The sequence below is a fragment of the Macaca nemestrina genome, chromosome 14, assembly GCF_043159975.1.
Source record: "Macaca nemestrina isolate mMacNem1 chromosome 14, mMacNem.hap1, whole genome shotgun sequence".
Taxonomy (NCBI): domain Eukaryota; kingdom Metazoa; phylum Chordata; class Mammalia; order Primates; family Cercopithecidae; genus Macaca; species Macaca nemestrina.
Window position 1 is genome coordinate 56,700,928 of NC_092138.1, and position 12,590 is coordinate 56,713,517.

The 12,590-nt window shown below is 38.1% G+C and overlaps 1 protein-coding gene across 1 annotated transcript in view; it reads left to right on the forward strand.

Moving 5' to 3' along the window:
• The window catches only part of LOC105493860 (intraflagellar transport 74), a 128,960-nt gene that overhangs the window by 63,526 nt on the left and 52,844 nt on the right, over positions 1–12,590 (forward strand). Inside the window, 3 exon segments of the mRNA XM_011761813.3 lie at positions 2,908–3,046; positions 5,699–5,761; positions 10,887–11,030. Coding sequence (XP_011760115.2) covers positions 2,908–3,046; positions 5,699–5,761; positions 10,887–11,030 — 346 coding nt within the window.

Here is a 12,590-nt window from a genome sequence, read left to right on the forward strand (position 1 = left end):
CTTGTCTTTCTTGTCTTTCTTTCTTTTTTTGAGATGAAGTCTCGCTCTGTCACCTAGGCTGGAGTACAGTGGCATGATCTTGGCTCAATGCAACGTCTGCCTCCTGGGTTCAAGCAGTTCTCCCTGCCTCAGCCTCCTGAGTAGCTGGGATTACAGGTACCCAGCATTGCTCCTGGCTAATTTTTGTACCTTTAGTAGAGATGCGGTTTCGTCATGTTGGCCAGGCTGGTCTCAAACTCCTGACCTCAGGTGGTCCACCTGCCTCAGCCTCCCAAAGTGCTGGGATTACAAGTGTGAGCCACTGTATCCGGCCTACTTTTGTGTTTCTTTTAGTAAAATGTTAACAATTTTACTTACTGATTTAGAGTTTACAATATTGAAAATGCATACTTTTGAAAGACATACTGTTGCTAAATTAATTTATGTTTGTCCTGATGGCATTTTATGCTTAGAAGGATTCAAATTGAGGTCAGATGCAGTGTCTGATGCCTGTAATCCCAGCACTTTGGGAAGCTAAGGTGAGAGAATAATTTGAACTCAGGAATTTGAGACCAGCCCGGCCAACTTAGCAAGAACTTGTCTCTATTCAAAATAAAAAGTAAAAACATTAGCAGGGCATAGCGTTGTGTACCTTTAGTCCCAGTTGCTTGGGTGGCTGAGGTGGGGGGATGGCTTGAGTTTGAGCATGCAGTGAGCCATGATTGTGCTACCACACTCCAGTCTGGGTGACAAGTGATACCCTGTCAAGAAAGAAAGATAGAAATAGGGGGAGGGAGGGAGGGAGAGAGAGAAAGAGAAAGAGAGAGAAAGAAGAGAGAGGAGGGGGAAGAGGAAGAAGGGAGGGGAGGGAAGGAGAAGGGAGGGGAGGGGAGGGAAGGGAAGGGAAGGGAAGGGGAAAAGAAAGGAAGGGGAAAAGAAAAAAGAAAGGAGGGAAGGAGGGATTCAAATTGTAAAGATATTACCAAGTTTTGTATTCTATTGAGTTTCAACTTTTTTGTTTACTTATTTTTATGACACCATCATCAGTGGTTTTACTGCCAACTTATAACAGGAGCAAAGTACTCAAAGCATCAAAAAGACCTGACACCTGGACATCATATGGCCTTGAGAAAGTCAGTTACCTTTCTTATGCTGTAATTTCTCCTCTGTAAGATGGAATACTTTATAACATTAGTTCTTCTTCCTACATTGTAGGAAGAAACATTGTTGGTGGTGAGTAATCAAGTTTAGAATGAAATCCTTCCAAAAGATTATTTCCACTGGGCTTCAGTATCCTTAATCTATGAAACAAAGAGATTGAAATAGATATTTTCCTCTTTCAAATTCTGTGAGCTCATATACCTATACAAATTGTAGCAGCAGGAAACACATTTGTTATACTGTTGTAATTGAAACTTCAAGTGAAGATACCACATCTTCTCCAATAGTGACACAAAAATAAATTGAAATTCCAGGTTGTCTGTTTTATTATGTTCATCTTTTATTTGGTTATTTTAGATTTTTTTTTGGTAGGGAAATTTCTGAGTTTAGGTTGTTTATTGTAGTAGTAGGATATGAATGTGTAGAAGGTGTATAGGGGATTTGTGGATCCACAGGCTTAGCTGGTGATGGTGACAACTGTAGAAGTTGACATCTATGAGCGAAAGAGAGTAAATAGTGATAGGTTAATCAGATTTTGAAACCCAAAATAGAAATTAATGATCTTGGGACTGAAAATGTATGTTCAATCCAGCTTTTTATAAAATGTAAATCTTGAAAGTATTTAGATAAGTGGCATCTTACCTATTCTTTTTTCATAATTTTTCTCTACCCTATCAATAATTGACCTTGCCTAGGCAACAAGTGGCATGTCATTGGTATTCTTTGGCTACATGATAAAAATGGTTATTGCTTCTAATTAATTTCACTATTACTACTTTTGTGTAATTATATTTGTAATGTTTGTTGTGTTTTTAGAGAAATGAGCTTAATATTTTACAGTGCTAAAAAATATCAATAATTTGTGAAAGAGCAATGTTAACTAAAGCAGTAAGTAAAAGAGAATTTAAGCAAAGCATATTATTAATCTAAAGCCGTAACTTTAAAAAAATCAAACTGCACTGCAGGCCTCTCTTCTCCTAGTTCTGTCAGAGCTGCACTGGATGATTTACATGGCAAACTTCTATACAATATTTAATTTGGTCAAAAAAATTTATGCTGAAGGATGTTTGAAAACCACAATTCTAAAACTTCTTACTCGTCTTTTTTTTTTTTTTTTTTTTTGAGACGGAGTTTTGCCCTTTTGCCCAGGCTAGAGTGAAGTGACGCGATCTCAGCTCACTGCAACCTCTGCCCACTGGATTCAAGCAATTCTCCTGCCTCAGCCTCCCAAGTAGCTGGGATTACAGGCACCCGCCACCAGGCCTGGCTAATTTTTGTACTTTTAGTAGAGATCGGGTTTTGGCATGTTGGCCAGGCTGGTCTCGATCCCCAGACCTCAGGTGGTCCACCTGCCTTGGCCTCCCAAAGTGCTGGGATTACAGATGTGAGCCACCGAGCCCAGTCTCTTATTTGTCTTTTGAAGGTATAACTTTAAAAAAGTATAAATGCATCCTCATATATATAAGTCATTAAAGATTTTCTTTGATAATCTTTGTGATTTCTTAGTAAAGTAAAATGGAGAGTAAGGAAATAGAGGAATTTGGGGATGGAGAAGAGAAAGATGCCAAATAAGTTTGTGCTAATGGGGCCAAATTTTATATAGGTCAAATACCATTTTTTTTAGTACAAATATAAAGACTTTTCAGTCACACACTATGGTTGAATATCTTTAAGTATCCTATTAAATTAGGACTGTGACTTGTATAAAATAATTGGATATTTTTTCCTCAGTACAGTATCAGGAATATTACGTGCTTTTGATTTTAGGAAAGAAAAACAAATGAGAAGCGTAGAAGAAGAAATTGAACAGGAAAAACAAGCAGCAGATGACATTATCAAAAATATGTCTCTTGAAAACCAAGTCAAGTACCTAGAGATGAAAGCCACAAATGAGAAACTGTTACAGGTAATATGAATTATTACTCTGTGCCAAGCATGTATCAGTCTTGCTACTAACAGTATAGTTTGAATATCAGCAGCGTCAACATCCCCTGAGAGCTTGACTAGACTTTGAGATCAGTTTTCATTTTAACAAGGTCCCCAACTGATTCAAACGGACATTCACATTTCAGAAGCATTTATTTAGAAAACTTGGTTTTTGTATGCTGCTTGATGACCTAGCTTTTACTCTTATTATTTTTTGTTCACTTCTATTTATTCATTTTGCTTTTCATAAAGACACATGAAAATACTTGCATTTATAAAAATACTTGTCTATAAATTAAAAAGTCTATAAATACTTGCAGTTACAGACTTTTAATGCAAACATTAAAAGGCCTCATAGGTGGAGGATGCAGTGAGCTGAGATCATGCCAGTGCACTCCAGCCTGGGTGACAGAGCGAGACTCCATCTCAAAAAAAAAAGAAAAAAAGAAGTCCTCATAGACCAGCTCCCTATAGCTATTTACTTTCCTTTTCCTTCCTGCGTAATAAACAGCTAAACTTTTTACCTGTTAGCATTATGATTTGAATGGCTATTGTCCTGTAATTATATTGCTTAAATATCCATTTTTAAAAATTAATTTTTTATTGATACACAACAATTGTATATATTTATGGGGTACATGTGATAGTTCCATGCATGTGTGCAATGTATAATGATCAAATCAGGATAATCAGGATATTCATCACCTCAAACATTTAGGATTTTTTTTGTGCTGGAAACTTTTTTTAAAAATTTTTTTGAGACGGAGTTTTGATCTGTCTCCCAGGCTGGAGTGCAGTGGTGTGATCTCGACTCACTGCAAGCTCCGCCTCCTGGGTTCATGCCACTCTCCTGCCTCAGCCTCCCGAGTAGCTGGGACTATAGGCGCCTGCCACCACACCTGGCTGATTTTTTGTATTTTTTTTAGTAGAAACAGGGTTTCACCGTCTTACCTAGTATGGTCTCGATTTCCTGACCTCATGATCCGCCCTCCTCAGCCTCCCAAAGTGCTAGGATTACAGGCATGAGCCACTGTGCCCGGCCTTATGCTGGAAAACATTTTAAATCTCCTTTTCTAGCTATTTTGAAACATACAATTAATTATTGATAACTATAGCCACCCTACTGTTCTATCAAACATGAGAATTTATTCCTTCTCTCCCCCTCCACCACCCCATGCCCCCAGCTGGGCACCAACTTCTCAGCCTCTGGTAACCATCATTCTACTACCTCCCTCCCTTTTTTTTTTTTTGTTGAGATGGAGTTTCACTCTGTCACCCAGGCTGGGGTACAGTTGTGCGATCTCGGCTCACTGCAAGCTCTGCCTCCCGGGTTCATGCCATTCTCCTGCCTCAGCCTCCTGAGTAGCTGGGACCGCAGCTGCCCGCTACCATGCCTGGCCAATTTTTAATATATTTTTAGTAGAGACAGGATTTCACTGTGTTAGCCAGGATGGTCTCGATCTCCTGACCTCATGATCCGCCTGCCTCGGCCTCCCAAAGTGCTGGGATTACAGGTGTGAGCCACTGTGCCTGGCCGAGATCCACTTTTTTAAGCTCCTACAGATGAGTGAGAACATGCAATATTAAATAAGCAATTTAAATCCCTGCTTAGGGGATATTGAGAATCCTCTCAATGCTCAGTCATGATGGTGCCCTTTCATGCCCAGATGGCCCTTAATAAAGATTAAGCAAAGAATTAGGCCCCATAAATGCCAATAATGATTATAGTTTTAGTTTCTGAGACATTCCTTTGCTGACAATTTAGTAACCTTTTTATTTTAGACAAGATTTCTAAGATACAATGAAGCATTGAAGAAAGAGTATGGCCTAGCCAAGATGGTGAAACCCCATCTCTACTAAAAATACAAAAATTAGCCGGGTGTGGTGGCAAGTGGCTGTATTCCCAGCTACGTGGGAGGCTGAGGCAGGTAATTGCTTGAACCTGGGAGGTGGAGGTTTCAGTGAGCCAAGATCATGCAACTACACTCCGGTCTGGGCAACAGAGCGAGACTCTGTCTCAGAAAGAGAAAAGAAAGAGTATGATAGAAATGCCAAAATAGTTCCAAAATATATTTAATCTTATATGGGATAATGAATGAGTAAACAATTTAAGGATCTTATCCTAGGAGTGAACCATATTTATATTTACATATATGTGTATGTGTGTGTGCATGTGTTGTGTGTGTGTGTAGTATAGAGAAATTAGGCAAAGATATGAAAACACGATTAAACATCAATATTTTAAATAATAACCTTAATGACATAATTTGAAATCTTCTGATACTTGATGTCTCAGAACATAGTGATGATTCACTGTGAAAAGGTCTAAGGTCTAGCTACTTTTGAGAAACTCATGAAGTTTTTTTTTGGTTTTTTTTTTTTTGAAGGCACACAGCAAGTTTTTAAGAATAATAAAAGAAGATGGGAAAAATATAAATAATGAAGTGTTAATAAATTCTAGTCAAAGTGCAAGATGCCAGTGAAGATATTTAGAAAATTTACTTTGTCACATCTGTATTTGAAATGTTGAGAAATAGAGAAACAAATTTTTTTTTCCAAGCTCTCTCCCCCCACTACTACAAAGTATTCTTAATGTAATTTGGATTTATGTTTGCTTTTTTTTTCCACTTAGGAATTAGATACACTTCAACAACAATTGGATTCACAGAACATGAAAAAAGAGAGCATGGAAGCAGTAAGTGTAAAATCAAATAAGGGTTCTCATACTACTCAGTTAAAAAAGTTAATTCAGCCAAGTAAACTAATTCAAGTACATATTGATCTGGCAGTTTACTAATAGGAGTTTAATACTTTTTCTTCCTATTCTGGACCCACAAAGATCCTAGTATGGTAAGAAATTAGATTCAGTTATTGAGTACCTGCTATGTATAAAACAAATCATTCTGCCCAACCTAGGACATGGCAAAATCCAATAACAATTAAAATTTTTTTTTTTTAGAGACAGAGTCTTTGTCACTCAGGCTGGAGTGCAGTGACATGATCGTAGCTCACTGTAAATTCAAGCTCTTAAGCTCAAGCGATCCTCCCTCCTCAGCTTCCCAAGTAGCTAGAACTTCAGGCAGGAACCACCACACCTGGCTAATTTTTAGTTTACTTTTTGTTTTTTTTTTGTTTTGTTTTTTTGTTTTTTTTTTTTTTTTGAGACTGAGTCTGGCTCTGTCACCCAGGCTGGAGTGCAGTGGCCGGATCTCAGCTCACTGCAAGCTCCGCCTCCCGGGTTTACGCCATTCTCCTGCCTCAGCCTCCCGAGTAGCTGGGACCACAGGTGCCCGCCACTTCGCCCGGCTAGTTTTTTTTTTGTATTTTTTAGTAGAGATGGGGTTTCACCGTGTTAGCCAGGATGGTCTCGATCTCCTGACCTCGTGATCCGCCCGTCTCGGCCTCCCAAAGTGCTGGGATTATAGGCTTGAGCCACCGTGCCTGGCCTATTTTACTTTTTGTAAAGACAGGGTATCATTATGGCTGGTCTACAGCTCCTGGCCTCAAGCAATGTGCCTACCTTGGCTTCCCAATGTGCTAGGATTACAGGCGTGAGGCATTGTGCTCAGTCTCTAATGGCAATTTAAAGACACATACACAAGAGACTAAAAACAAAGAGGGAGAGACATGAGTTCATCTCTTTAAGGATGTAAAAACTTCCATTTGTTTTCTTATTTGTTTATTTAAAACATTTTAATTCACAAAACAAAATGTTCTTATGGTTTAAAAATAGTTGAACAAGATTAACGTAAAAATGTTTGTTTTGTGTCCTTCTTTCCAGATGGAACTACTGGAAAGACGTTTATCAAGTGCTTACTGTATACTTTTTTGAGCTGTAAACTTATATCAGCATCATCTTCATATAATCCCCACAAGAGTCCTAAATCCCATCTTGGTTTTACAGTTGTGAAAAACCTCAAGTGGGGTTCATACTTGCTATGCTATCTGCAGCTTTTTTTTCACCCTAACATTATATATTCAGTGTCTATTTATATCAGTTCTTAGAGAACCTCCTCATTATTTTAAATTGCTACGTTGTATTATGTTGTATAATTATAACACAGCCTTGTAAATGAACGGGTTGTTTATAGTTTTCTGGGATTATAAACAATACTTGGCGAAAGCATACATTTTATGCAAAGTTGTATTAGTATATCATAAGATTGGGTCAAAAGGTATATACTTTAAAAATGTTGTAAGATTGCCAAACTGCCTTCAAAAAGGTTGTTCCAACTTTTACTTCTAGGTGTAATGTATGTGAATGCTTATTTCCCCTGCATTCACTGACAGCAAATATTATCTGACTTTTCCAATTTTAGCTAGTTTGATAGGTAAAAATTACTACCTTATTTGAATTTTCATTTATTTATGCATAAAGCTGAGTATCTGTTTATATCATTTTTGGCCAATGAATTTCTTTTTCTTTGAACTCCTTTTTCATATTTTTGGCATTTCGGTATACTGACTGTACTTTAAATCTTGCCTCCCTTTCCTGATTCCCTGTGGATTCAGGTGGATGACATGATGATAGTATTAGGAACTGCTGTAGATTGATGGCTTGCAGACACCCTAGCTTGTAAAAGAAATGAATATTTTGTAATTAATTCTTTTGAGAATTTGCTATTGCAAAAGTTATTTAATTAAAAATAGTGAGGTAGTTGGCTAGGCGTGGTGGCTCACGCCTGTAATCCCAGCACTTTGGGAGGCCAAGGTAGGCAGATCATGAGGTCTGGAGATCGAGACCATCCTGGCTAACATGGTGAAACCCTGTCTCTACTAAAATACAAAAAATTAGCCCGGTATGGTGACAGGTGCCTGTAGTGCCAGCTACTTGGGAGGCTGAGGCAGAAGAATGGCATAAACCCAGAAGGGAGAGCTTACAGAGAGCCAAGATGACACCACTGCACTCCAGCCTGGGCGACAGAGTGAGACTCCGTCTCAAAAAAAAGAAAAAAAAATAGGAAGGTAGTTTTCTGTGTCTGATTGTCCATCTATAAATACACTTAATTTTTATTTCCTTGGATCTCTGGTGATGGAAATACACTTAAAGAAAGAAGGACCACATTTAGTATTAATACAACCAGCTTGTAGAATTCATCACTAATCTTTCTTGGAGTGGGTTTGTGAGAGTCAAGTCTTACTTCAGTTGGTGAGTTTAATTTCCATAGGAAGAAGATAAGCTATAACCTTAGATTTACATTTTGTACTGATGCCATTCTTCTCTGATGTCAGTACATTTATGCCTACATTAACAAGAGTTTTAAAGATACACAATGTTTGCAAATTAGGATAACATAAGTCACTAATTCTATTTAACTTTTGCCAGATTTCTTTCTTTTTAAAAAAAATTTTTTTGAGACAGAGTCTTGCTCCGTTGCCCAGGCTGGAGTGCAGTGACACGATCTTGGCTCACTGCAACTTCTGCCTCCTGAGTTCAAACAATTCTCCTGTCTCAGCCTCCTGAGTAGCTGGGATTACAGCGTGCATCACCATGCCCGGCTAATTTTTGTATTTTTATTAGAGATGGGGTTTCACCATGTTGGCCAGGCTGGTCTTGAACTCCTGACCTCGTGATCCACCCACTTCAGCCTCCCAAAGTGCTGAGATTACAGGCGTGAGCCACCATGCCCAGCCCAGATTTCTTTTATTTATTTATTTAGGACTTGTTCTTCAAGAAAATATGTGTCAGATAGTGGTCTATCAACTAGTATTTATTGAATATGTTCACTACTGTACAACGTATTAGGTCATACTTATTCAGTTCACAAGAATGGAAAAAAATCAGGTGAAGAATTAACATGAGCTTAAGTCTTCCAGAACAGTTTTATCAAGATGCAATTCAAACAAGTCTATAGGATCGTTAGGCAAAAAGGAGAAGAGACTATGAAAAAGGATAGCATAAAATATCTGCATTTCCTCTATATGTATTTTTTAGCATGCCTTTATCTTATCTGATGCCTAATCTATTACTTGAACTGTATATATAATCCATTGCTTATGGACTTTGAAAAATTCTCGTCTACTCTTTCCTTTTTTGGAGGTTCCTTCTTTCATACTTTTAAAAGGGAAGAGGTCGGCCGGGCGTGGTGGCTCACACCTGTAATCCCAGCACTTTGGGAGGCTGAGGTGGGCGGATCACGAGGTCAGGAGTTTTGAGACTACCCTGGCCAACGTGATGAAACCCTATCTCTTCTAAAAATACACAAAAAGTTAGCTGGGCGTGGTGGTAGGCGCCTGTAGTCCCAGCTACTTGGGAGGCTGAGGCAGGAGAATGGCGTGAACCCGGGAGATGGAGCTTGCATTGAGCTGAGATCGCACCACTGCACTCCAGCCTGGGTGACTGAGCAAGACTCCGTCTCAAATATAAATAAATAAATAAATAAATATTAGCTGGGTGTGGTGGCGGGCACCTGTAATCCCAGCTACTTGGGAGGCTGAGGCAGGAGAATCGCTTGAAACTGGGAGGCGAAGGTTGCAGTGAGCCAAGATCGCACCACTGCACCCCAGCCTGGGTGAAAGAGTGAAACTCCGTCTCAAAAAAGAAAAAAAAAAAAAGAGAGAGAGAGAAGAGGTCTTGCCTCTTAAGAATTTTGTTTTGTTCATGCTGTAGGTCTGTTTTCAAATGTCACTGTTAACTCTTATGTCTTTGTTAACTTTGAAAAGTTATTTACGTTTCAGGTCCTTAGTTTTCTCATCTGTAAAATGGAGATGATAGTACTATCTTGTAGAGTATCACTTTGGATAATAGAGATAACATATAAATAACATGCAGCATAGTGCCTGGCACGGAACAGATGCTCAGTAAACAAGAGTTTCAAATGTCGTTTTAATCATCACCACCACCATTCCTAGCTTTTTTTTTTTTTTAATCTAATAACATTTTTGTCACGTCCTTATTTTTTTCTTTGTGAAAGGTAGGATAGTGGTGAGTACACAATAACTGTCATTTCATGTGTTAATTTCCTAGTGCTGCTGTAATAGAATATCACAAACTGGGTGGCTTAAAACAAACAAATTTTCTCACAGTTCCAGAGCCTGAAAGTCTGAAATCAAGGTGTCAGCAGAGCCATGCTTCCTCTGAGACTCTAGAAAGAATCTTGCTCTGCCTCCTCCTAGCTTCTGGTAGTATCCATTAGCCCTTGATGTTGCTTGACTTGCAGCTGCATCACCTCAGTCTTTGCCTGAGTCATACCATGGTATTCTCCCTGTGTGTCTCTGTTGCGTTTGTACTCTTCTTATAAAGTGCACTATCATATTGCATTAGGGCCCACCCCGAATGACCTTAACTTGACTAAATATGCAAAGAGCCTATTTTCAAATAAAGGTCAAATTGACAGGTGTATGTCGTTAAGACTCCAGCTTACCTTTTGAGCAGACACAATTCAACTCACAAAATTGTGGAAAAATATATGTTATGACCTATTTAGGGAAAAATATCTTCTCTCCAAAGATCACTTCTGTGGACTTTGAATCAGACATTGTGTTTAAAGTTGCACATATGTTTTGACATTGTCTTTATCCTCCCGTTGGTAGAGTTGTCCTATATTTATTCAGGTCTTATATGTAGAAAATAAAATAAACTAAGGCTATCAACTTCTTGTGAATCTTAGATTGAAAATAGCTTATTAAAATATACAGGATTTATTTTTATTCTTCCAGTTTAGGAATGTGCTTTGTAGCATTATTGAGTACTAATGATATTTGTTGTCTGTATTTAAAGATGCTGGTAGTTTACCCCCTATTCTTATTACCCGAAACCTATTTGATAATAATTATTGATAAAATACAAATTAAAAATTTCCCTTCTTATTTTCCTTTAGGAAATAGCTCACTCCCAGGTGAAACAGGAGGCTGTATTGCTGCATGAAAAGCTTTATGAGTTGGAGTCCCATCGAGATCAAATGATTGCAGAAGACAAAAGCATAGGATCTCCAATGGAAGAGAGAGAGAAATTACTTAAGCAGGTGGGCAAAAGAAACATACTTATTTTAAGATGTCTGGTTTTGTATTGATTTGTTTTATTTAAGGGATATTAATGCAACCAAAAGCTAGTAAGTGTATTGTCTAAAAATAGTTTATGTGAAGAAATGACTTTTTAATCTAGATTTTCTTCTTTTTTTTTTTTTTTTTGATATAGGGTCTCGCTCTGTAACCCAGGCCGGAGCACAGTGGTGCAATCATAGCTCACTGTAGCCCTGATCTGCTGGGCTCAAGCGATCCTCCACCTCAGCCTCCTGAGTAGCTGGGACTACAGGCATGTGCCAACACACTAATTTTTTTATTTTTATTTTTTTGTAGTGATGGGGTTTTACTATGTTGCCTAGGCTGGTCTCAAGCTCCTGGCCTCAAGCAATCCTCCAATTTCAGTCTCTCCAAGTGTTGGGATTATAGGCACCCAGTCTAGATTTTCTTAAGTATTTCATACTGTCGTAGGTGAAGCTAACTTTTCCTTATTAGGAATACTTGAAACTCTTCTTTATTGGTCATTAAATATTTAGATAATCTTTTGGAAGATATGTTTCCTTTTTGTTTTGGGCCTTGTATTTAGAAAATGGAGTATCCCAAGGCTAATGACTTTTTGTGGTTGTTATTATCAGTGCCTCCATGAAGAGAATGGAATTAAAATGTCCTGTGAAATTATCGTATGTCCTAAAGTCATGACACATGTAACATATATTTAGTAGCTTTCTTACTACCCCAAGGGTAGATATAGTTTAGCTCCAAATTATAATTAGCATGTTGTTTATCGTGACACACCCTAACTATAAGGGCCTTAGGAGAACTTCATCTATATTTGGGCACAGCTCCAGTCAGGGACTCCCTTGCCCCTAGACTTAGATCAAGCCCATTGCATTTAGAAGAAATTTAGGTATCAATTCAGGGACTATTTAATTATTAGAATCATTCCAGAAGGGTATTAATTCTAGAACCTGTGTAGTTCCTTGGAAATAAATCACTGAAGGATGGGGAGGAGTGATCTTGAGGTACACGTACCACATAAAATATAGAATAGCTACTTAAATTTCAATTTCAGATAAGCAATGAATAATCTTTCAGACACATATATCTATATAGAAAAAATATTCATTGCTTATGAATGATACGAATAATCCAAATATTGCATGGTATATATATCCCCTCAAAGATAATCACTACTTATCTGAAATTCAAATTTAACTGGACTTGCTCAATCTAGCAAAACCCTACCTGTGGGAAAGTGAGGGAGACTCTCAGAAATCCTAGTTGTTTATATCAACTTATCCAGGCCTGAAGATGTGCTAACCTGATGGTGCCTGGGGGGTAGCTATGAGTATATCAGTTACTACACTTACTTTGAGGAAAAAGGATGGAATCTGTGAATGGTTCCTTGGTGCTGTTCCCTTTAACTTCAAAGGTTGAAGTCTAAAAAATAGATTTCAAGAAGGAGACTAGATTTGACACTTTAGTACAATGCACTCTAGAAGGAAATTGTCTTTAAGATAGCCTTACAATGAGTTATTTTTTTAAATACTACTTTCTTTTTA